Source organism: Rosa rugosa, chromosome 5 (assembly GCF_958449725.1).
Source record: "Rosa rugosa chromosome 5, drRosRugo1.1, whole genome shotgun sequence".
Classification (NCBI taxonomy): Eukaryota; Viridiplantae; Streptophyta; class Magnoliopsida; order Rosales; family Rosaceae; genus Rosa; species Rosa rugosa.
This window is the reverse complement of record NC_084824.1, coordinates 10,359,892-10,384,709: the sequence shown is the minus strand read 5'-3', so window position 1 is coordinate 10,384,709 and position 24,818 is coordinate 10,359,892. Positions and strand designations below refer to the sequence as shown.

Genomic DNA, 24,818 nt, shown 5'->3' with positions numbered 1-24,818 from the left:
ATGGAGATTTTAGAGATTGTTGTAAAATAGAGAATCTGTTGGAGTTGGAGAAGAAAAAGAGGCTAAAGCTTTGACTTTTGCTTCCCTATAATACATAAATTATAGGGAAGCTGTTGGAGTTGCTCTTATACTAACAAAGAATATTTATGTTTTCTACTTCTTGCATCATGCATGGACGTATGTGCAAAGTTAACTAATGAGCTTTGATTCATATTTCTATAGTATTTCTAGACATTGATTGCTTATATGAGTGCTATGCATTAACTCATAAGAATGCTTCATGACCACCTGTAAGTTCTCTTTGAGTTAAAATTTTGTATCTTTAAGATGAGCTCTTGAGTATGATCTAATTCAATAAAGAGCATACAATATACTGGTAATGTGGGGGTATGAGTCTGTTACTTTGATCGATAATTACTACCTTTGTGAAGATCGATCACTATATATATCTTGGTCTTGTGGGGGGGCCATATTCTATAAGTCTCAATTCTACTTATAGAGTAATGCATTTTTATGCTCATATGAAGGAACATACACTCCTATGAGAAATTGAGATTTATGATCTACTTTAGGTTATAGTCTCAAGTAGGAGACTATATTATATATTAAATGTTGTAGGGGGATGTGCTTAAGCCCATAAGGGAGTCACCTAGGGAAGAAACCCAACTTCTGTGATTGGAGATCCCATGAAGGAAGTTCAATGTGGTAGAAACTATCCATATTGCGTACGTGACTCATTTGTATATCACAAATTTTAGGGAGACATCCAAAAAGAGATTCTCCCGCACATCCCTAAGGCATCGTGCTACATTAATGTGAAATTAAGGAAAGGTATTTACCTTGAATGACTTTCGAGGCGGGCACACTCCCGCGGGGTATTGTCACATGTACTCTTGGAGAACTCACCTAAGTGAGAGTAGTTGTGAGGCCGCAATTGTGAGAGATGGGCTACTCTCTAATAACTCTCATGAGAATCAAGATTAAGCGCATGACCATAAATAGCACTAACCCGCGCCAAGTTTACGTATCGATATCATGTGTGTGACAATGTGTAATTTGATTAAAAGGGTACGTGTAGGTTCAAGTCCGGAAGACACCTACACCTATTGCATGGTATAAAAGTTGCCTAAATTTCCTTCTCTAAATCTTCCCATCTTTTTTGAGTTCATGGAGTTTTGAATTGTGGGGATTGTTGGTTTTTGGTTAAAATTATTAAGATTCAAAACTCATATTTTATTTAAATATTGTTTATTTAAATTGAAGAGTCATAACTTTTCAAAAGGTTATGAAGAGTTCTATAAATACTCAACTCTTGAGACAAAAAGAGGAGGTCTTTTGTACTACTCTCATTCACTTACTCTTCATCTTTCTCCTTTCCATTCCTATTTCCTATTCCTTGGGCAATCAATAAACACTTGGCACCCCGTTTACCGTTAGTCGTGCAAATCGGATTAGACATCCTGTGAGACTTCAAGGGTTGTATCTTGGTGTTGTAGACGACCGTTATGACCTGCACGTAGGGAGGCGTCTATGGCTTTAGGACAGCGAATGCCGTGCCTCTCTTGTACTCACAGGCTTGACTCTTCATATCTCTTCTTCTTTATATTATTTGTGTCTATATGATGTGCTCAATTGATTTAATTGATTTTGTTGCTTGATTAAATTGATTACATATGAATATTTGATACCATATTTCCAACAGACAACTGCCAATAGCACTCTGTTCGATGCCCTGATATGTAAATGAGTAAATCATTATAATTTCTTCACAGTTATGCCATAGGCTAATCGCACCTATGGAACACACTTGGGAGGAAAACGAAAAAAAAAAAAAGTTATTGGAAATTATGGATGTGGCATTGTTATCGTACCATCTGCATTTGTTTTCTTGCTTTCTTTAATTTTTTTATTTATTTATTAAACTATCATATTGGTTGTTTGATTACATTTAGAAAGGCAAAAAGGGAGGAGAAAAAAGAAGAAGAAAAGAACACTTTGTTTGTTTACCATCATGTCATTGATCGAGTTCTGAAATTGCTGGTGTTTTGTCATTGTAGGTTCTGTGCTCCTTTGTCTTTACAATTTCTGTAGTAGGAGTGTGGTTCGTGTTATTTTCCTTGAGGGTGCCTAATGTGAGCTTCACGTCTCCATCTGTGGGTTTTGGTTAGTTTGTTTCCCATTCTTAATGTTATTGTAGTTTGGTAAAGTGGTCTCATTAATGGGTGTCCCATGCTGAAAATGAGCCTCACTTCCATTTCCTTGTTGAGAATACTGTAGCTTGCCTTTCTAGTTATCAATTTGTCTTGGGTTTCTATGTTGGTATTGAGCAGTTTATTGAACTTTTTGATTAGAAATGACATTCTGTTGGTTCTGTTTATTATCCATCCTTTCTTATTTATTTTAATTGTTACCTGATTTCAGGTGGTAGAACTGTTAGAAGGGCTTTTGAGTTAAGAACCTATGTAGTCCGACCTAAAGCAAACACCAGGCCACCGTAGTTTGGCTACATGGCCTTGGTGATAACGGCTCAAGGTGGTTCTTGTCCCCATTGCTTCTGTAAATTATTTCTGAGAAAGTTGACAATATTGAATTCACATTCAAGTGACTTTCTTTTATTTTATTTTTTATTTCATACTAGATTTTATCCATTTGTCTTTGATATGCACTTCATGCTTAGATTTTAATTCTAAGATCTACTTTTTTTGTTTTGCAGCTGGTTCCAGCTCTTGGAAACTCTCCCCCTTCCTAATGTAAGAATGAATACATCTACTCTATTGGAAGTTGAATTAATGTTCTCATGTTAGCCATACTTACAATAATGTGATGGAGATTAAATGGATTTGTCCAACCGCTCCTATTGAACCAATTTCAGGTTTTGGTGGTTTTCCTTCCATTGCTTGTAAGATTCCTATTTCCTTATACTCGCATTAATATATTTAGCCTTATGTATTCATCTTGGAATGACATCTTGTGTGGTATTTGTCTTTCACCTATACCGATTGTATCTGTCTCATCATGAGTCGTATTTGTCTTTTACCTATATCGGTATACCGGTTTAGTTGTTTTTCCAAGTTCACAGTACTCTGCCAATATGCACAACGTTATATCTTGTATTCTTTACTGCAGGTGATGCTGTGGTTCCTTATAAGTTTGGTGAGAAATCTTCACGAGCTGTGACTGCAACTGGCTTTCAGGACGTGACCTTCAAATCCTATAATGGGTATGTGGTTCCTTATTTTGTGTTTAGGTTCTTGCAGGCATAAATCTTGCTTTTGTATTTCTGCGCCCTTCTCTATTTCTTTTATAGAAGTTATGATTCATGTTTTGTTCATAAGCCAAAGAGTTGGAGAACATTTAGTATTCCTTTAAATCAGTTGGGATGACTTTGCATATGAATGATAGAAATGTAAAAGCATGCTTTGATACAAATTTCACTTTTGGCTGGAGTAGTGATCCATGAAGACGTAGTGATCCTATGAAAGGAGAAGATCAAGGCTGGAATATATTATGGACAGCCAACTGTTAGATAGTTTTTATATGGATCGGCTCGATGTTATTTGTATCATGTATTCATGTGGTTTGAGGATTGTTGAGTAGTCCACACCTTATAGTATTGTAGATTTGAAGAAGGTGAAATTTTAATTTTTTTTTGAAATATATGGAGTCACCAATTCTTATGTTGGTGAGTTGTGGGACCCATTTCAGTACTCACTATTATTTTGATCGGTGGGATTCTTGGGTATTTGTCACGCAAGCTAAAGAAACCATTCAATTAATAGTGACAAAACCGTGTCTATTGTTGTTCCACACCAATCATTGGTGTCTATAGAATCAACACACACCACCATTGAGACCATTCTCAATGGTGTTCTTAGGCCACTTTTGTGGTAGTGTAGTCATGCAATTGTCACAACCAAACTACCAGCGATATCAAAATGAATCTCGATGTAGCTTTCCAGAAAATGCATGGTACCTACACCGGCGTGAACCAAAAAACAGGTACGTAGGTGCATATATGCTTCTCTTTGCTGTGGCTGTGGTCCTCTCCCCGACTCCACTTTTTGACCTAGAATATTTTTTCCATCAGTGTGTCATCACCGACCATGAACATAAGTGCTAGCTCGTTCATTTCCTCCTTTTTTTTACCTCAACGTAACAGTCATGTGTATATATGTGCGCATATATGAAGGCCTAGCCTCAACAACCGACCTATTTAAGGTGCGGAAATTTCTTTTTGCAATTTTTTTGCTTCATCTTCTGTTGAATTAAATATATTCAGAAATTTTGAGAATGAGTATTGATCTCATCTCCCAGATATGCTTAGTTCTATGCACTTTCATGGACTGAGTTTTACCAAATCTCTTTGTTCAGAATACTGAAAAAACTAGTTCAAGAGTTTAGTTCATTAAGTTCTTTTAGGACTAGTAAGCATGGCTTTAATTTAAGCAAACCAAGAAAGTTAAGAAGGACGAGGGAGTGGACAAGGATGGGGAGACAACATGGTAGATTATTGGCGTCAGCAATAAGGACGGGTAATGAGTTGAGGAGGTAGAGAGATACGATGGCATGGTGTTGATTCTGACGTACTCATCGGTTGTGTTATAGTTATTGTTGCAAACAAGCTGCTTAATGTTCACATAACTTCGCAGCAGTGTCAACACCAAAATCAGTAATAATAACATCTTCATCTTCATCTTCGAATTCATTTCACACACCAGCTACCCAATTTCGTTTTTGTGTAAGTTGTAAAAGACCAATTAATTAAATGCAATCATCTCTAGAGGACAAATTGATTTATCATCATATCTTCTTCTCTGGTTAAATTTTCAGTTGGTGCCATCAAGTTTTAATCAAACATTTTCATTTCGAACACCACAGTACAAAACTAGTTTTTTTGTTTTCAATAGGAAGAAAGGGAACCAGTTTCTTCTTAGTGGCCATGATAGGTGTTAGAGGTAATAAGGGCCACGCCATCTGGTCTTGATGGCAGTAGTTTCAAGTTGGTCGCCGAAGGTAGAAAGGGCTGGTGCAAATTGAAAGAAAAAGGAGGTGTAGAGAGACACCAATGACGGGGATAAAATTGGAAAATTTTGAGAAAAAAATTCAGTGGAGGTGAGGTATGAATAGAAGCTCTCGAGGATTAAACTTGATGTATCTATATAAAATGGACATTGTCATTAATGACACGTTTACTTACTTGAATGGAAAATAATCATGAATCGGAGACAAATGGAATGGGAGAAGAAAGAAATCGGTATTGATTCCGGAGGATTTGATTCCTAAACCCATCTCACCCTTTCGTGATCAAATTCCTGAAGATCAAATTCCTGAGTATTCAGGAATTGATTCCTGATAAGGAGGTGAGACTATACTAATTCCGATTCCTTCATGTGTTAGTATACACACGAATATTCTGAGTGCTAGATTTGTGAATGCCAAACCATATGGAATTATGATCTTTTTTTTATCAAGAGGTCAGCCCATTATATAGATTCAGCAAGCAGTACAAAAACGAAACACCCATATGGGGTCGACAGAAAGAATCGTTTCTCAGAGTATCCTGAGACTCCTATTCTAAACAAGAACAAGAACCCAATATACCCCTAGTACACTCACCTTTTAGGAAGTCCAAGCACCATTATTTCAAACAAAGACCAAGGAACTCCGAAGCAGAATAAAAAACCCTCAGAGCTCTTGGTCTTTGCGACCGAGATCAAAAATTAAAAAACATTTGGAGTAGAGGATGATGTATCACCATCCATTCCATCTTCATTCATCAGAACCCCCCCCCAATTGAGAAGTTCCAATCAACCTCAGCCCAGCAAGAGACCCTTGCAGCCCAATATCCAGCCCACCAGTAACTCAACATCCAAACTCGGGCCCAACAACCCCAACCATGAGCAAAAATCCATCTCAAGTCCAGCAATTGTGGAACCCAAGATCTGGTCCAACAACTGATAACCCAAAATAAGGCCCAAAGAGCCCAATGCTTGGCATATGCTATGGGCACCCCAACACCATCTCCAACGAATTTCCGGCCACCAGCACCCTGAGCCCTCGCCGCCGCTGCAAGGCTTCCGCCACTGAGAGCATGCACCACCGCCGAGAAGCCTCCACCACAGTGTCCATGAGCGACGCCGTCCCAACCGCTATCAGAAGCAATTCAGATTAGATCTCCACGATCAGCCTTTCCCATGTTTTCGACCCGAATAAATCTCAACCCCCAACCTCCGCCGTCCCTAGCCGACCTCTGTCGAGAACTAGCGAAATCTTCCGGCCAAACCCCAACAAGCACCAATGGATCTACCAGAAATCTTCGCCCCAAAGTCGAACCCAGCCATAGCGGACGCTCATTGAAGAGTCCGAAGGCCAAACCATCCACCATAACACCTTCCTCCAGTCGAAACGTCGAGAAGCAACCCAACTCCGCGACAGAGGAAGAAAGAAAATCCCCAGACCAAGGCGGGTCTCCATGTGATAAAACGAACACAGCAAGCAGGCCGAGACAGATACCCACAAGGTTAGTGATGACCCTGGCCATCAAGTTTTGAACTTTTTAGAAGTTTTGTCGAAGGTAGAGGACCGCCGAGTAAACCCTAGCAGAGCGCTAGGTCAGAATAGCTTTTTTATCAGAATCTCTATGTTATCCTATTGTATGGAATTATGATCTTTGGATTGAGTGCTAGATTTGTGAATACCATATAAATTCTAGATATCTTGGATATTGATTGACAACATGGAAATTATTCTATGCACCGACGGTGAAAATGACCCAATACTTATAAGATGATCTCAACCCTTGATATTTATAATTAATATTTTTATTAATAACCTAAGAGTGTATTTAATATAATCTAACCATCCATTTATGTCGGTGCACTGAATCCTCCCCCTTGAGAACATGGCCTCAAAGCCAAACCATCATGAATGCTCATATCTGTCACCAGCTTGCCAGAAACTCAAGATGTCAAAAGTTTGGTTTCGGCTCTGTATCTGCTTGATTGGAGAATTGAGGATGAAATATTTGTTTTACAGCAAGATTTAATAGGTTTAAGGGTAGACGAACTCAAAGTGGTAGCCAGACTGAAGAATTAGACTCGTTTGAGCTCAAAAAGCAGAAGAAAGTATGCATCCTCCTTAAGTAGCAACCAATGTGAAGAATGGAATTTTAAGACTTGAGCATTGCCTGCCATGCCAGTATCAAAGAGTGTTGGTAAGGAATCAGTTCAATTCATGTCACCCTAATCAGTCAAAGTGTTGTTGGAGACATAAGGAAACTTCTGATGCGTCTATCTATTGTCACGCGTTTTTTGGTTTAAGAATGTTTTTGGGTTTTCCAAGATAAGCTATTGCAAGGCTATCACGATGCCCACCCTGTCAAGATGACGAAGAGGGTGAGACAGAGAACAAAGTGGCAGCTACCCCCGAGGGGGAGACTCAAGTTAAACACTGATGGTGCTTTCTTCAGTGAGACTGGTAAAGGCGGAATTGGGGCAATCATTAGAGATGAGAACGGTGTGTGCGTAGCTGCCATTGCTCGTCCCTTTTCCCATGTTCGATCTGCTCTTCAGATGGAATTTGAAGCTATGAGAGCAGGACTCCTACTTCTCATTCACCAAGATATGGATAACGTTGACATTGAAACGGACTGTACCATGGTGATTGATGCACTTGATAGAGACACAGAAGCTTTATCTGAGGTAGGATGTATTGTAGAGGATTGTAAAGCTTATTTGCGTTCAATTCCTTCTTCATCACTCTGCTCTATTTATCGTGAAGCAAATGGTGTGACACATAGATTGGCTCATCTTGCTAGTGTTGATTACTTAGATGATTATTGGTTAGATGAGACACCTGTGATTATCCAGGATGTTCTCTATGAGGATGCTTGTACTAGTACTCGAGGTTTAGGTAATATGTCCCCCTCGCTGTACAATTATCCATCTATTATTAATAATAATTCCGGGCGTGGGGCTGAGCCTCCCAGTTAGGCTGGGTTCCAAAACCCGTTTCAAAAAAAAAAAAAAAAAAAGTTGTATATGAGATCAATTGATGTGTTCAAAGAGGCTATGAAGTCTTTATACAAATGTGTAACACATACAAGTGCAGTGATTTAGGCACGCTTCAAGGTGTAAAAAGTGTGAATTTTTTTTGAGATCGTGTCTTTTTCGCTAGTGAGGCGTTGTTAGTTGTTACAGTACGTACTCCCTTATTTAAATGACTTTAATTTAGCTCGTAGAGCGAACCGGTCGAAAAACCGGGTGGGATTTTTTCTTTCTTTTTAAAAAGAAACCGGTTCAGATTTCAGTTGAGCTGACTACCTACTTTTCCTTCAACATCAATACCAAAATCCCACAAAACCCCTCACAGTATCCTCAATTTCACCACTCTGCCCCTCCTTCTCATCCTCCTCAACCCTCACTAATGGCTGCATGGTAATTAAACCCAACTCCAGCCCCACTCACTCACCCAACCTCCACATGATCCCACCTGGTTCTTTTTTTCAACACAGCTCAGTTTAGTCGCTTCGTTTCCATCGCCACTCCAAATTAGTCTCCGGAGTTCTCAAAGCCGCGCAACACAGAAATCAAAGTAAATTCGTCTTCCCCTTTTTTATAAAACCCCAAACGCATTTTCTTGGCTTCACTTCTCCATTCGCATTACTCCAATTCACTAATGGCTTCCGTTGCTGCATCGAACGTCGTCGCTTTGAAGCCCGCCGGAATCAAATTCGGAGCCGCCGGCGATGCCAGGGCTTGCCATTTGAAGCAGTGGTCGCCGGTTTCGAGTACCGCTGGATCGGGCCGGAGCATTGGCCTTCAGTACAGATCCAAGAGCTCCTTCACTTACTCCGGTGAGTAAATTTGAATTTCACTATCGAAACGTTTCGTTCATTTCTGTTCTGTTTTGTTCGTATACATATGCAGTTACTAAACGTTTCGATATGTGATGATGAATTTGCATCTGGATGTTGAGATTTGAAATGTAGAGTAGTAAGCAGTTCAGAAACTTGTAACAATGAAATTGAGAAGTGATCGACCTTCGAGAAAAAATTGAAATGCGTAAATTGATGCATTTCGCTACTGAAACGTTTCGTTCTCTATGCGTTTGCATTTGAATGTGGATTAAGCGGGTATTGGATTTGAATTAATCAGCGAGACGTTTCGATGTGTAATGAAAGATGCATTTGGCTTTGAATGTTGAGATTTGGAATGTAGAGTACAAAGCAGTTCGTTAATCATTGTGGTATGTGATAATTGAATTGAAAATTGATTCACCTTCGAAAAAATTGAAATGTGTAAATTGATTTTGACATGCATTTGCATTTGAATGTGGATTGAGCGGGTATTAGGTTTGAGAATTAATCTTCAAAATGTTTTGATGTGTAATGATGCATGTGCCTTTGAATGTTTGATAGGGATTTGGACTATAGACTAGAAAGCAGTTCGTTAAAAACTTGAAATCTGTAAATTGATGCTGATGATGGGAATTACAGGTGGTGTGAGGGCTCAGGTGGCCACGCTTGAACAATCAAGTACAGGAGCAGTCCAAAATGTGGAGGCTCCTGTTGTGGTGGTGACTGGAGCTTCTAGAGGCATTGGCAAAGCCATTGCTCTGGCTTTGGGCAAAGCTGGTTGCAAGGTTAGTCCTAGACTAGTCAGTACTCAGTCAGTAGTATAAAATGTTCATTTCTGATTAGGTTTTGATTTATGATGGATGGAATTGATGATTGTGCATGCAGGTTCTTGTTAATTATGCTAGGTCGTCAAAGGAGGCCGAAGAGGTTGCCAAAGAGGTAATATAGAATCATCCATTCAAATCATATTAGTATGTCTTACTGAAGTGAACATTGTTATCTGTGTGGCATGCTTGTTCGTTTATGTTGAAGTCATAACCCATTTTGTTGTTTTCTTGTAGATTGAGGCAGTTGGTGGACAAGCTCTTACTTTTGGAGGAGATGTTTCAAAAGAAGCAGATGTCGAAGCGATGCTCAAAACTGTGAGTAAATGTCCATTCTCAAAATTAATTGGGTTGAATGACGTCATTTTGCTAATTGCAGTATGCTCATGGTTTGACATCTGCAGGCAGTTGATGCTTGGGGAACTGTTGATATACTGATCAACAATGCAGGTTATTACAGGCTTCAACTCCTTTTGTATAGTTCTCCAAAATAAAATTTGGACCTCTAACTTTTCTACTATGGTTTCAGGAATTACTAGAGATGGTCTGTTGATGAGAATGAAGTTAAAGCAATGGCTGGATGTCATTGACCTAAATCTTACTGGTGTATATTTATGTACCCAGGTGTGTGTTTTTGAATTGTAATTTCATCACAATGTGATTTGATTTCCACATTAAACTGAAATATTTCATTTTTTTTTTCCTCAGGCAGCAGCCAAAATTATGATGAAGAAGAAGAAGGTAAATATCATACCTTTTATTGCTAGCTGGTTACCGAAGTTTCAGTCATTGAGAAAATTGACTTTGGCATTTTTTTTTTCACACTTCACGTACAAAGAAAAATTTAACTTATCTCAGTCGTATGGTGATTTATGCAGGGAAGGATCATCAATATAGCATCGGTTGTTGGTTTGGTTGGCAATGTTGGACAAGCCAACTATAGTGCTGCAAAAGCAGGAGTAATTGGCCTGACAAAGACTGTTGCTAAGGAGTATTCGAGCAGAAACATCAATGTGAGTGTTTCAAAATCTTACATCTGTTCTATGATCAAACACATCCCAAGATGGTACAAGGCTAGTTGATGGAGTAGTCATAAACAATTAATTATTTTCAGGTTAATGCTGTTGCCCCGGGCTTTATTGCATCAGATATGACTGCTGAGCTAGGGGCTGACCTTGAGAAGAAAATTTTACAGACCATCCCCTTAGGTGAGGCTGGAGGAAGTTCTGCTTATATTTTGTTAGTAGCTTTCAAGGATATTTGATAATTACTTGTTAGAATTATTTTGTAAATGAAGTATGTGGTTGTTGTGGTTGTGACTACAGGAAGATATGGTCAACCTGAAGAGATTGCTGGACTGGTGGAATTCTTGGCCCTTAGTCCTGCAGCCAGCTACATGACTGGACAGGTATCAATTTTTTTTTTGTTCCTTTTGTTATTTTAATACAAGTTTCTTGGAATTAAATGGTGAGTTGTTGAGCTTTATATAGTTGAGTTGAGACAAAGTTATAATTATCCAAAATGTGAACAGTCATGATTCATGAAATGGGAACAGGAAAGGTATTGATCTTACCCTGGACATGGAACAATGGGCTTAATCTGGACTGAAGTCTGTTGAGCCTTCATAAATTATTTAACTTTATTTCAATTATGATGAAAAACCCAACTGTTATTATAGTTTTAGTGGTCATCTTTCCCTCCATAAACTATAGTACAATAGAGTAAGGATGTGTCTGGATTACCAAAACTAGCATATTTTTGGATCATCCAGACCTTGCTATAATGAGTGAAGCGGTGTTGGTGTCATAACTTTAGCCTTCCTGGTCTTTCCTTGTATGTCATTTCATGACTTATCTTCTCCGATTCTTCGTCATTGACCATAAATTGCTCGTCTTGCAGGTACTCACCATTGATGGAGGGATGGTAATGTAGGTCCACTATCCTGCCCACCTCAAAGAGTGAATTAGGGCTTGAACTAAGGAACGTTATCACAGGATTCAACTGGGTTTGGACGGATCGTGTAGAAGCTCGTATTACAAGTTCTTGCAGGTAGTTCAATAATAAATAATCCAGCAAGTTTTGAGATAGAATTTGAGTTTAGCTTGTCAATGAAAAGATGTCTACGACGACCTCTTCTAGAACGTGTTTGCTAAAATGGAAATGTAGTTTTCAGTCAAACTCAGACCGCTAATGACAGCATTATATTGAATTTAGAGGACATAAAGTACACGCTCGATGTACCATTGGAACTGCTCACATGGATGGATGAATGGTTCAAATTATGTAACTTTCTTCTTTTTTATCCTTTTCTTTTTCGTTTTCTTTTCCATTATCAAATATCGATCATATAGAATATGTTCCCGTAGATAAAAGGAGTACATGGAAACCCTAAAGGCTCTTGTGCTTTTAGATCACGCAAAAAAGCCTGAAAAGTTGTCCTTAATTTTCTTTTCCTTGCCTTTGAAAAAATAAAAAATAAAAAATCTTTTCCTTGTCTTATCAGCAATTTAAGCCAGGTTGGGACTCTCAATCGTATTCTTATTTTCTTCTGGTCTATAATTCGTGTGGAAGGTTCTCTCTTTAAAAAAACTCTTTAACAAATTTCAATGATTGTTAGAGCCCTAAATATAGAAGCATGGAATAGTCCTTCTTTGTAAGCATAAAATCATTACGTGTGGAATACCAAAATTGATATTCCGAATATCCCACCCATTTATTCCGCATGTCTCATGATACATGTCCAAGTTTGCTTGAAGCAGTGAATTTGAAACACCCATATCTTATTCATTTTTTTCACTCCCACATCCAAACTCGAATCGCTTTAGTTTAGGATTAGGATTTAGGACTAGGATCATGATTAGGAGTCCCATTTTGTTCATACACGGGACCTTGGAGTCTCTATTCATCACTAAAACTTAGAACAAAGTTAGGCTGACTAATAGGCTTATAGCATTATTGGTCAATAATAATATCTTGTGGTGCTGGTCCCCTTGATTTCATTATACTTTTCCTCTACCTCCTCCAACTTTAAAGCTTTCACATTCCCAGTTTTAAAAAGCAGGTAACCTATCTGTCTCTTCACAATTCCTCTACCTCTCTATCTGGTTTAACTGCAACTACTTTTCCCTTCTCTGAAATCTGAATTTGGAACCTTCATCTTCTCTCTGACTCTTCCTCTAACTGGTTTTAGCTTTCATGGAGACCCCAGTTCTTTTCACCCCAACACTCCCCACATTCTTCACCATGTTCTTGCTCATATATCTCTTCGCTAGATTCGTGCTTTTTCGAAGCTGGGGTCCCAAACATAGGCCAGAAGCTTCCAGCTGTGTAACATCTCTAGCTCATAGCACTCCTGCAGTTTTCATGGCGATCCATGCACTAATTCATAGCCAGACAACTTCCATTTTCGCCTCCCAAAACACAGCTTTCGAAAACACTGTGCTTGAATACAGCATAGCTTACTTCTTGGTTGACCTTCTTCACTACTTGCTCTTCTTCCCTTCTGAAGTCCTCTTCATTCTTCACCACTTGGCCACACTGTACGTGTTTTTGACTTGCCGCTATGTTGTTCATCATGGGGCTTATGCCATCATTGTGCTTCTTTTTCTTGCTGAGATCACCAGCGGTTGCCAGAACGTTTGGACACTGGCGAGTTTTCGAAGGGATGATTCGGCTTCTGCTGCAAAACTGTATGACTTCTTGTCTCCTCGGTTTTATGCTTTTTACACTGTTTTTAGAGCGGTTCTGGGGCCTCTGTTTATGTTTAAGATGGGATTGTTCTATGTGAGTGGGGCGGCTGGAGAAGAAGTTCCGACATGGGCTTGGGTTTCTTGGATGGTTGTGATTGTAATAGCTATCTGTGTTAGCATATTGTGGGTTTTGAGTCATTGGAAAGATTGGTACAGAGACAAAGTTCAGAAGAAAGAGAGGTAGAGTTGCCTCTGGTGCTTTTCCCTTTTGTTCATAGTAAAATTAAGGATAAGATCATGTATTGTTTGTAATGTAGAATTAGATTAGGGTCTTTATGGAGAAGGTTCCTGATTGACCATTCAGGGTCTCACATTAACTATATATATACATGAATTTGATCATAGTGAATCTGGTTGAGGATACAAGTCATTACATTAAGTATTGGAATCTGTTGTGAATGTATTAGATTTTAACCAAATAACAGAATAAAGTTTGACACCTAGAATCTGCATCTGTTTATATACAGCTTACACAAATTCAATGTTTAAGCATACAGCATAGACAAGCTTGATTTTTAAGCACAGATTCAATGTCTAAGCACAAAAGTTCATCCTCCTTTTCCATCTGCCGATCTTTCCAGATTGACACAGATGCTGATACGCATTTGACTGGCAGCTGAACCAATCAAAGTTTCTGTTAAAACTTTGCTTTGCTTGGTGACATTCAGCATCTCCTTTTTTTAACATCTCAGAGTTGCAAAAGTTGAAACCTACTCTCCATTGGTGCGACACTCGCCATTCTATGTGATCTGTGAAAACTTGCTGTCATATTGATATTGGGATAGACATTTACCTTTACAAAATACTTATCAGGGTACCTCGATTGATTATGCATGTCTGGGACTAATTAGATGTGTGGAGCTTTTGGGGGAAGTGAAGATTCCAATGGAATTATGGTGGTGGATATTTTATCTGTTCCCGGAAAATTGCAAAAGAGATTTAGATCTTGTCTCTGGATAATCTACTAGGGGTGGACTTCATGAACCCCACAATGCAGAGCAAAGGGAGGCTCGAACTTGGACAATAACACATTTGATCTATTCTTCCTAGCCGCACAGGTAAATGTAGATTGTTTAGTTTTTGCAGAATGCATATGTGACCTCAAACATGAGAGGAGCAAAACCCAATTAAGCTCTCAAATTTAAACTTTGCTTCAAGTTTTCGAGAGCTAGGTTGGATTTTGTTTCCAGTCTGCACGCCCAACATCACATGTGCAGTCTCCAAAAACTAATTGGACAAACACATTTACAGCTCTAAGAAGAAAAGACTAATAATTAATTATCCTAAATCAAAACCTCCCATATTGCTTTCCTGCATTCTGGGGTTCATGATATCAGCCACTAAACCAATGCCACCTGCAACAACTACTAGTGGTGTCAGGGAAGATATAAAGTTTGGGTTGGTTAGGTGTTTGGGTTCTTTTATGGTGGTTAAAGGTGGGCATGCTTGGCATGGGACATCACACCTCTTATTTCAGCCTATTCACAACCTTTGCATGCACTACCAAACCCTAATCCCATCCTTTGCATTGCTTCTCTACCTTCCAAACAGATGCACCGGCTAGGCTTCTCCCTATCTCTAATTAATTAAGTTTACAAAAGAACAACCCTTTAGAACTCAAAAATCCAAAACCTCTCAACAGAACCAGTCCTAGCTAGCTAGACTAACCCCTTAAAAGTTCAACATATATCACAGCACCCAAAAAGAGGCCATTGCGCCTACTAAAAACACAAGAGCAGATGCAGCTGTAGCTTGTACTAGTCCAAATACTAGGATGGCTTGGACTGCTCCCTGCTTGCGTTTGGAAGTATTGAGGTCAAGGGTTGTGATTTTAATAGCTATCAGTGTTAGTATATTGTGGATTTTGGATGATTGAAAAGATACAGAGACAGTGCTGAAGAAAGAGGTAGAGTTTGTGGTGCTTTTCCCATTTGTTAGTCCTTTCTGTTTATGTGGTATAAGGTTTATATTTCTAGATAAGATAATTTATACCTCTGATGTATCATTGGATAGGCTGGTGTTCATGGGGAAGGTTCCAAATTGATCATTCAGGGTCTCACATTGACTATATACATGAAGCTTATACTATTCTTGGACTCACAACAGTGAATCTGGTTGATCTTAGTCATTACAACAAGTATTGAAATCTATTTTATAAACCTTAAACAAAACACAGAATAAATTTGAAATTAGAATCTGAATCTGTTCAGATAAAGCAAGTTACACAAATTCAATGTCTGAATGCCATAATAGTTAAGCTCCCTCTTTCTCCCTTTACCAGTCTTCCCAAATTGACACGGATGCATTTAAAGGGCACCTGGAACCAAAGCAAAATTTCTGTTAGCTTTGCTTGGTGCATTCAGCGTCTTAAAGATTTTAATATCTCATGGTGACAAGATCTAAAACTGATTTCATTGGGGTGGCAACAGTCATCTTACTTGCTTTGACATTGAAAATTTGAAATCGGTATGAACATGTACCTTCAAAAAATACTCCATTTCTGACAGTAGGATTAGAATTCATGTCTGGGATCAATTAGTGCTTCTGGAGCAAGTGCACAATCCAATGGAGTTCTGTTGGTGGAAATAGAGGATAAAAACTGTTTCCAGAAAATTGCAAAAGAAATTTAGAGCTTTAGATTGTAAAGTACTTGTCCTCCATACAGACTTATATATACTAACAACAGATCATTAAGTTGCCAAATTCATCGGATCATATAATATTGATCTTCATCGTTTTAATGTTAAAGTGGATGATGATGAAGAACCATGACAATAAGTTCATAGCATCACGTCATACAGGACTTCTCTATGGATGATGATCCATATCAATGACTGAAGGACTTTGTGTAAGATCAAATATGGACATAACACATATCATCATAAAGTAATTGATGATTAGCTTAATATCAATCCTAGTTTAACATGGATACAAACAGTAAATCAATACTAGTAACTTAATGAATAGTGTATCAATTCATTAAGGATAGTAATCCATTGCTTAGTCGACAAGAAAGGCTACAAGTTGTGATACATTAGGAATCTAAGAGTGAAACCTAAACCGACAAGGAATGCTTTAATGGGAAGCTTCTTGAGGTTTAAGTCTCATATATATACAGATGAATTGGTCCCTGATTACTACCACGACTATTGCATAAGTTCTGTCCATTGAGAAGCAAGTTGGTAAGTAACAGAAGACCACATTCAGTGATCGAGTTAAGCAGTTGCATAAGATGGAATCCATGTCTGTTATTGCTGAAGGTAAGCCTTAATCCTTTTATGATTGTTGTGCATATGTTGTGAGCATGTAACTATGGTTTTACAATTGGTATCAGAGCATAGGCTCACAAATATGAAAAATCGTTTTAGGGTTTTGCAAAACAAACATAAAATTTTTTAAGAGTTTTTTGCTTTACGGGTCAAGTAATTGATCAGGTTACTGACCAAGTCACTGGTCATGTAACTGGTCAGGTATCTGACCAAGTAAGTAACTGACCAGGTAACTGACCAAGTAACTGGTCAGGTACCTGATCAAGGTAAGTTACTTAAGTCGACTGCTGCATCTGGTTAATTATAAAATTCACGCTTCCGCTATGATTTCTTAAGCAGCAAATTGGGGAAAAAGCAAAAACAGGTTTTTCTGTGAAAATTGTTTTCGATTCATAGCATGATAATTAAGTTTTGATTGTGCCCAAGAACCCTAGTTGCATTCCCGGCGTGCGTTAGGCTAGAGTAGATGGTGACCGGATGAAATTTACAATTTCTTGATTGTTCCCTGGTTTCTTGGAATCGAATCAACTTTGGTTATGCTTGAATATGCATGTTGAATTGATTGATGATATGGTATTGTATCTGTGATTGTGTAAAATTGTATGAAGAACAGAAATCTCCCAGATTTTGTTTACACGTTAAAGTTGACAGATACAAGAGCTTAATTTTCTTACAAGGATGAATCTGGATAGAATGTAAAGTAAAAGAGCTCATATGTTTTGTGGTTTTCTGTTGGCATAAGTGATTATGATGCACAAAGCATCCTTCATTGATGTTGGCAGAAAAACATTGATCAGGTACGTGTAACTGGTCAAGTAACTGACCAAGCAACTGACCAAGTAACTGTACCTGATCGAGTAACAAAACTGAAATTGTGTTTTGTGTTTTAAAACTATGCTTCAGTTTTATCTTCCAAAGAAGTGGTTAAGTATGGTTTTAGAATACAAAACAGCAGTATGAATGCTTGATGAAAATAAATACGGATACTTAGAAATTTTTCTTCTGTCTAAAGATGTGGATAAATTTCTTTGGATAACTTGTTTTCATTGAACATGGCATATTGATAAAGAACTCCAGGATATTAAGTTTCTGCTCAAAAGTGATGCTTAATATTGTTTTGTTATGGACTGACATGAATGCAAGTATGGTTGTTTAGGTTTTCTGTATGTTCTTGTTTTGGTTACTTAAAGCTAAATAAAACACAGAAAACTTAAACATATTTTCTTTACAAACTGAGAACTCACTCGAATTTTTTGTTTTGCTCCTTAGGCAACTCTTACATGAACTTGAACAGTGTCTTGATGTTAACTGGAACCAACTATAGAGCTTGGCTAGACTCTGTGGAAAATTATATGGGAATGCATGAGAACATAGACTACTGCTTTACTGAGGATAAGCCTGAAGAGTTAAATGAAAAGAGCACCAAGAAAGATACTGACCTTTACAAGAAGTGGCATAGATCCAATAGAATGGCTAAGAACCTCATCAGAACATCTATGTCTAAGACTGTCAGGGGAAGTATAGAAGAGCCTGAGCTAGCATCAGATTTTCTGGAACTCATAGGTGCTAAGTTTAAAGAAAGTGAAAAAGCAGAAGCAGCTAGGCTAACCAAGGAGTTTCATGATTTGAAGTACATGGGTTCAGGGGGAGTTAGAGAGCATATTATGAAGATGATCAATATAAATGGCAGACTCAGAGAGCTCTTGATGGGGGTTAGGGATGAGCAGGTAGTGCATTATGCACTACATTCCTTGCCTAACAGTTTTAGTCATCTTAGGACCAGTTACAACTCTCAAAAGGGAAATTGGACTCTAGATGAACTTATATCCATCTGTGTGGATGAGGAATCTAGGATCAAGGAAGAAAAGGAACCTGCTACGACCATTAACCTTATTGAGAAGCCTAAAAGGAAAAAGCCCCAGAATAAGCTCAAGCCTATCAAAGCCATAACTAAGAGTTCAACAGCTGCAGTGGCCAAGGAAAACAGGCCATTCAGGTTCAAGTGCTACTTTTGCAAAAGAGTAGGACACATGAAAAAGGACTGCACTGGCTATAAAAATTGGTTAGCCAAAAAGGGTAAGATTTTTTCTAATACAGTTTTTTCCTTAGAAATTAATCTTATAAATGTTGAACCACAGTCTTGGTGGATAGATTCAGGCTCACCTATTCATATTACTAATTCTTTGCAGGGATTCATAAGGAGGAGAATCCCAAAAAGTGATGAAGTGAACCTGTGTGTAGGCAACGGCATGAGAGTGGCAGTCAAGGCTATTGGAACCTTAAAGCTCGATTTAGGATTAGGAAAATTATTAGTTCTGGACAATGTTTTTTATGTACCTTCCATGAGAAGGAATTTGGTTTCAGTTTCTCTTTTAGTAAAATCTGGTTGTAGACTTGTTATGGATAGTAATGGAATTCTTATTTCTAAAAATTCTGTTCAAATTGGTTCTGGTGTTATTATGAATGATTATTTACAGTTAAATTGTTCAATGGCTCAACAAGAAATTTTACTTGTTGAAAATAACACCAACAGTACTAGCACTTTAACAGGTGTTAAAAGAACCAAACTAAATGAAAAGTCTGCATTTTTATGGCATAGAAGACTCGGCCATGTTTCAAAAGAGAGATTGAAAATTTTGGTGAAAAACAACATCCTAAATGAACTTGATTTTTCTGATCTAACAGACTGTGTTGAATGCTTTAAGGGAAAAATAACTAATACTAGAAAGAAGACTGCATATAGAAGCCAAAATTTATTAGAACTCATACACACCGATATATGTGGACCATTTAGGCATCAAACTATCTGTGGGAATGTGTATTTTATCACATTTATTGATGACTTTTCTAGATACAGTTATATTTATCTACTTTCAGAAAAGGCACAAGCATTGAAAGCCTTTAAAATCTTTAAGTCTGAGGTAGAAAATCAACTAGAAAAGAAAATCAAAACAGTGAGATCAGATAGAGGGGGTGAGTTCTATGGCAAGTACACTGAATCCGGCCAACAAAAGGGTCCATTTGCCTTGTTTTTGCAAGACAATGGAATTAAAGCTCAATATACAACACCCTATAACCCACAACAGAATGGTGTTGCAGAGAGAAAGAATAGGACCCTTTTGAACATGGTTAGATGCATGATGTGTACAACTGGTTTGCCAAAATTTTTGTGGGGTGAGGCTTTAAAAACTGCAAATTATATTTGCAACAGAACACCTAGCAAAGCTATAGAAAAGACTGCTTTTGAGCTTTGGTGTGGCAGAAAACCTAGTCTTCATCACTGCCATGTTTGGGGATGTCATGCAGAAGCTAGGATTTATAATCCAAGCTTGAATAAACTTGATCCTAAGACAGTTAGTTGCTATTTTATAGGTTATCCAGATAAATCTAAAGGCTATAAATTATATTCTGCTCATCATTCACCTAGAATTTTTGAAACACATCAAGTAAAGTTTCTAAGTGAAAAAGTTCACAATACAAACCTTGAGGATTTAACCTCAGATTTTGAGGAAATTGTGTCGGATGAGAATATAAGTGTTGTATTGCCTTTAGAACAAGATGTAACTGATCGAGTCACTGGTCGAGTAACTGACCACGTAACTGTCCCTGATCAAGTAACCGGTCATGTAACTGGTCATGTCACTGACCATGTAACTGACCAAGTAACTGTACCTGGTCATGTAACTGACCATGTAACTGGTCAAGTACCTGTCACTGGTCAAGTCACTGACCAAGTAACTGTCGCTGGACAAGTAACTGACCATGTCACTGGTCAAGTAACTAACCAAGTAACTGTCACTGGTCAAGTAACTAACCAAGTAACTGTCACTGGTCAAGTAACTGACCCTGTAACTGATCAAGTCCCTGTCAACCCTCAGCCTAGAAGATCACAGAGAGCAAGAAAACCAACTTATGGGGGGGAAGATAGTGACTACATTGTTTATCTGCAAGAAGCAGAAATTGAAATGGACTGTGCAGAGGACAATGATCCGACTACTTTTAACCAGGCTATTGAAAGTAATGAATCTCACCAATGGCAGCTAGCAATGGAAGCAGAAATTGATTCCATGAGCCAAAATGCAGTTTGGGAATTAGTTGAACCTGACTCTAATCAGAAACCTATAGGTTGTAAATGGGTTTTCAAAACCAAAAGAGATGCAAATGGCAATGTAGAGAGACATAAAGCAAGATTAGTTGCCAAGGGTTTTACACAGAAGGAGGGCATTGATTTTACTGAGACTTTTTCTCCAGTTTCTACAAAAGACTCGTTTAGGATAATCATGGCTTTAGTGGCTCATTTTGATATGGAGCTGCACCAAATGGATGTTAAAACAGCCTTCTTGAATGGTGAACTAGATGAAGTGATTTATATGAAGCAGCCAGAAGGTTTTGTGCAAGCTGGAAGTGAAAACTTAGTATGCAGGTTAAGAAAATCAATTTATGGCCTTAAACAAGCTTCTAGACAGTGGTACAAGAAATTTGATTCTGTGATTTCTACTTTTGGATTTACAGAGAATCTTGTTGATGAGTGTGTTTACTTGAAGACAATTGGGAACAATTTTATTTTCCTAGTTCTCTATGTGGATGATATACTTTTGGCTAGCAGTAACATTAAACTGCTTAAAGACACCAAGAGCTTTCTGTCAAAGAATTTTGACATGAAAGACTTAGGAGAAGCATCCTATGTACTAGGCATTGAGATTAAAAGAGATAGAGCACAGAGACTACTTGGTTTGTCTCAACAGAATTATATTACCAAAGTTTTGAAGAGATTTGGTATGGAAAAGTGTGCAGCTGGAGAAGTTCCCATGTCCAAAGGTGATAAGTTAACCAAGAAGCAGAGTCCTAATAGTGATGTTGAGAAAGAAATTATGGAGTCAAAGCCTTATGCTAGACTTGTAGGAAGTCTCATGTATGCACAAGTCTGCACTAGGCCAGACTTGTCTTTTGCAGTAGGGATTTTATCGAGATTTCAATCTAATCCAGGCCATGAACATTGGGTAGCTGGGAAGAAAGTGTTGAGGTACCTGCAGAAAACTAAAAGTCACATGCTAGTTTATAGGCAAGTGGAGGATCTGAAACTCGTTGGATTTTCAGATTCTGATTTCGCAGGGAACTATCCAGACTCCAAGAAGTCAACTTGTGGATATGTGTACATGCTAGCAGGAGGTGCAGTTGCTTGGAAAACCATGAAGCAAACACTAGTTTCAACCTCCACCATGCAAGCTGAATTTATTGCAGTATATGAAACTGTGTGTGAAGGACTTTGGATCAGGAATTTCTTGATGCAGACCAAAGTGTTAAGTCACATTGTGGCAGGCACACTTGTGATTTATTGTGATAATGAAGCAGCAGTTTTCTTCAGTAAGAACAGTAAAAGGTCAAATAATTCTAAACACATTGATTTAAAGTATTACAGTGTTAGAGAAAGGGTTAAGCATGGTGAGATAGCTGTTTTGAACATTGACACGAATTCGCAGCTAGCAGACCCCTTCACCAAGGCCTTGTCAGTAGCAGCATTCCAGAAACATACAGCCAACATTGGAGTTTTAGCTAATCTAGATGCTTAGGTTCAGTATAGAGTTAATCCAGTTGGAGCAATTTAAATTTCTAAGGTTTTTGAGTTCTTGTATTTTTAGTTGTGATCTTTTGACTTTATTTATCACAACTTGTTTGTAATGACAGATTTTATTATTATCAATAAACTTTTGAGGTATTTCCAGTTATGATTTTGCTGCAGCTTTATTGTTTTATTTTGGAAATTATCATCTTGTTTTGAATATCATACTTGCTATCAGATGGCTTAAATCATGTGAAGCATGATGTTAAGGTTCAAGCAATATTTTTTAAGCCATCAGTGTTCAGTAAATTTGCTTGAGTTTCTGGTTTTAGAAACATAAAGTAGGACCTAATATATGTTTACTTGTTGATACACATTAACATATATTGTATCACTTCTGGTTGAACATATGTGGATTGCAGAAGCTTATGTTAGTGGTTTTGAAACTCTGCATTTTTGTTAAAATGTATACTGTTTCTTGCTCTGCATAAGTAACTGTGATCTGACCATGTTGGAATGGATTTTCGATTTGAGTTTGTTATCTGGCGCGCACTTCAGTAAGTTAAGTAGGTTTTGATGTTCTCTGGTGCAAATCATCGAGCATGATATGTGTGAGTCCAAGGGGGAGATTGTAAGATCAAATATGGACATAACACATATCATCATAAAGTAATTGATGATTAGCTTAATATCAATCCTAGTTTAACATGGATACAAACAGTAAATCAATACTAGTAACTTAATGAATAGTGTATCAATTCATTAAGGATAGTAATCCATTGCTTAGTCGACAAGAAAGGCTACAAGTTGTGATACATTAGGAATCTAAGAGTGAAACCTAAACCGACAAGGAATGCTTTAATGGGAAGCTTCTTGAGGTTTAAGTCTCATATATATACAGATGAATTGGTCCCTGATTACTACCACGACTATTGCATAAGTTCTGTCCATTGAGAAGCAAGTTGGTAAGTAACAGAAGACCACATTCAGTGATCGAGTTAAGCAGTTGCATAAGATGGAATCCATGTCTGTTATTGCTGAAGGTAAGCCTTAATCCTTTTATGATTGTTGTGCATATGTTGTGAGCATGTAACTATGGTTTTACACTTTGGACCATCAAGAAAACTTCGACCAAAAGTGTTCAACATGAATCCAGCAACAGTTGTTTACTTACTGAAGCAACATAAATACTGGAATGGAAATTTTTTGGGAAAATGTCTAGTTATTGATAGTGAGAATTTTAGTTTCCAGATATAGATTAGTTAGTACATCTTTTTGTAGTGAGAATAAATGAATAACTAGACATATAGACCAGAAATCAAATTTAGCAGTTGTTCTTGCTCCTGGAGGATCACATTCTACAATTTGGCTGCAAAAAACCACAGTAGAAACGGCAGTGATGACAAACTGTGCATTCTCAGTTGCTTCTTCTTCTTTTCTTCTTTATCAAATAAGGAATTAACGCGATATTAGTCATTCGGAGTCAAACACTGTACGGCCAGGGAGTCATTCCCACTCCCTGGGAATCCACTGCCCTTCCCCCTATTTGTTATTTTATTAATAAAGAAAAAAAGTGGGGGAACATAAACCTTGCCCCAAACACAAAAGGAAAGGAAAACAGAGCTTCATGCCTAACAAAAGCTCAAAACTACAACTATGGACACCCCCAACAAACAGCCATAATACCATCTTCCATGACAAACAATAAAACTGATTGTACCAAACTGTGCATTCTCAATTGCTTGCTGTATCAATAAAATCAGTTGTATCAAACTGTGCATCCGATCTTCTGAGCTCTAATTAAAATCATGACAATTACAGCAATGGTGATGTTCAAGACAATGACTTGCTAAGGATGGAATAGATTAATATATACTAGAACTTTGAATATACGTGGATTACAGTGTTACTTTCTTGTGTCGGTACCTAATAAGAGAACAAGCTTCAGTTGAACCGCTGAAACTTCGTTGGCACCCACAAAAAACAATAAATTAAAAAGAATATCGCCAAAGAAAAATTTGTTGGTAAAAGTTTCCATAAAAAGATGAAATAAGTTTTCGTTGGCAAAAGTGTTCCATGGTTCAAAACTTCAAATTGCTGGTAAATTAGGGGCTTTGACTTGTTCAACTAATGGAAAGCACTCCTGATAGATGCATTACCTAATTATAAGCTCTTTTTATATGGTCTCTGAACTTGGGATTCAGTTAGTTGTTTTGTTTGTTCACTTGTATTCTGTTCATGCCTTTTAAGCCTTAGCTTGGTTCCTTGAGTAGCAATCATGCTTATGTAATTGCTGCTAAGTTATGAGCCTGACTTGTTCAATTAATCGAAAGCACTCATTCATTTTGTAATCAGGTGTTACCAATAATCACAAACTCCTTTGTTATATCGTTTTGCAGAAGCATTATTAACAATTAAGATTATCTCAATTAGATAAGCTGGCCCGCAGTACATATCAAAGTAGTTGATGTGTGCGGTTGAAATGGTACTGAAGAATGCAGTGTGCACTGTTTTTTCATTGTCTTGGATATTCTTTATTATATCTCTTTTTGTACAGCA

The 24,818-nt window shown here is 37.8% G+C and overlaps 2 protein-coding genes and 1 long non-coding RNA gene across 4 annotated transcripts; all 3 read left to right on the top strand.

The window, feature by feature from the left end:
• Window positions 1-2,033: 2,033 nt before the first annotated feature.
• Window positions 2,034-3,454, top strand: LOC133707836 (uncharacterized). Of its 2 annotated transcripts, XR_009845319.1 has the most exons (4): window positions 2,034-2,163; window positions 2,422-2,532; window positions 2,714-2,899; window positions 3,127-3,454. It is a non-coding gene; the product is annotated as an uncharacterized LOC133707836 (long non-coding RNA). The 2 variants fall into 2 exon arrangements; XR_009845318.1 differs by having other exon boundaries at window positions 2,034-2,532.
• A 5,061-nt stretch (window positions 3,455-8,515) lies between these two features.
• On the top strand, window positions 8,516-11,983 carry LOC133709066 (3-oxoacyl-[acyl-carrier-protein] reductase 4-like). The gene is made up of 11 exons (XM_062134669.1): window positions 8,516-8,854; window positions 9,497-9,642; window positions 9,743-9,796; window positions 9,919-9,999; window positions 10,086-10,131; window positions 10,211-10,305; window positions 10,390-10,422; window positions 10,560-10,694; window positions 10,796-10,889; window positions 11,007-11,089; window positions 11,581-11,983. Exons 1-11 carry the CDS (start codon window positions 8,677-8,679, stop codon window positions 11,611-11,613), a joined length of 978 nt encoding a protein of 325 aa, XP_061990653.1. The 5' UTR covers window positions 8,516-8,676; the 3' UTR covers window positions 11,614-11,983.
• A 511-nt stretch (window positions 11,984-12,494) lies between these two features.
• On the top strand, window positions 12,495-13,772 carry LOC133709068 (TLC domain-containing protein At5g14285-like). Its single transcript, XM_062134670.1, has one exon. It carries the CDS (start codon window positions 12,877-12,879, stop codon window positions 13,612-13,614), a length of 738 nt encoding a protein of 245 aa, XP_061990654.1. The 5' UTR covers window positions 12,495-12,876; the 3' UTR covers window positions 13,615-13,772.
• The last annotated feature ends 11,046 nt before the right edge of the window (window positions 13,773-24,818 follow it).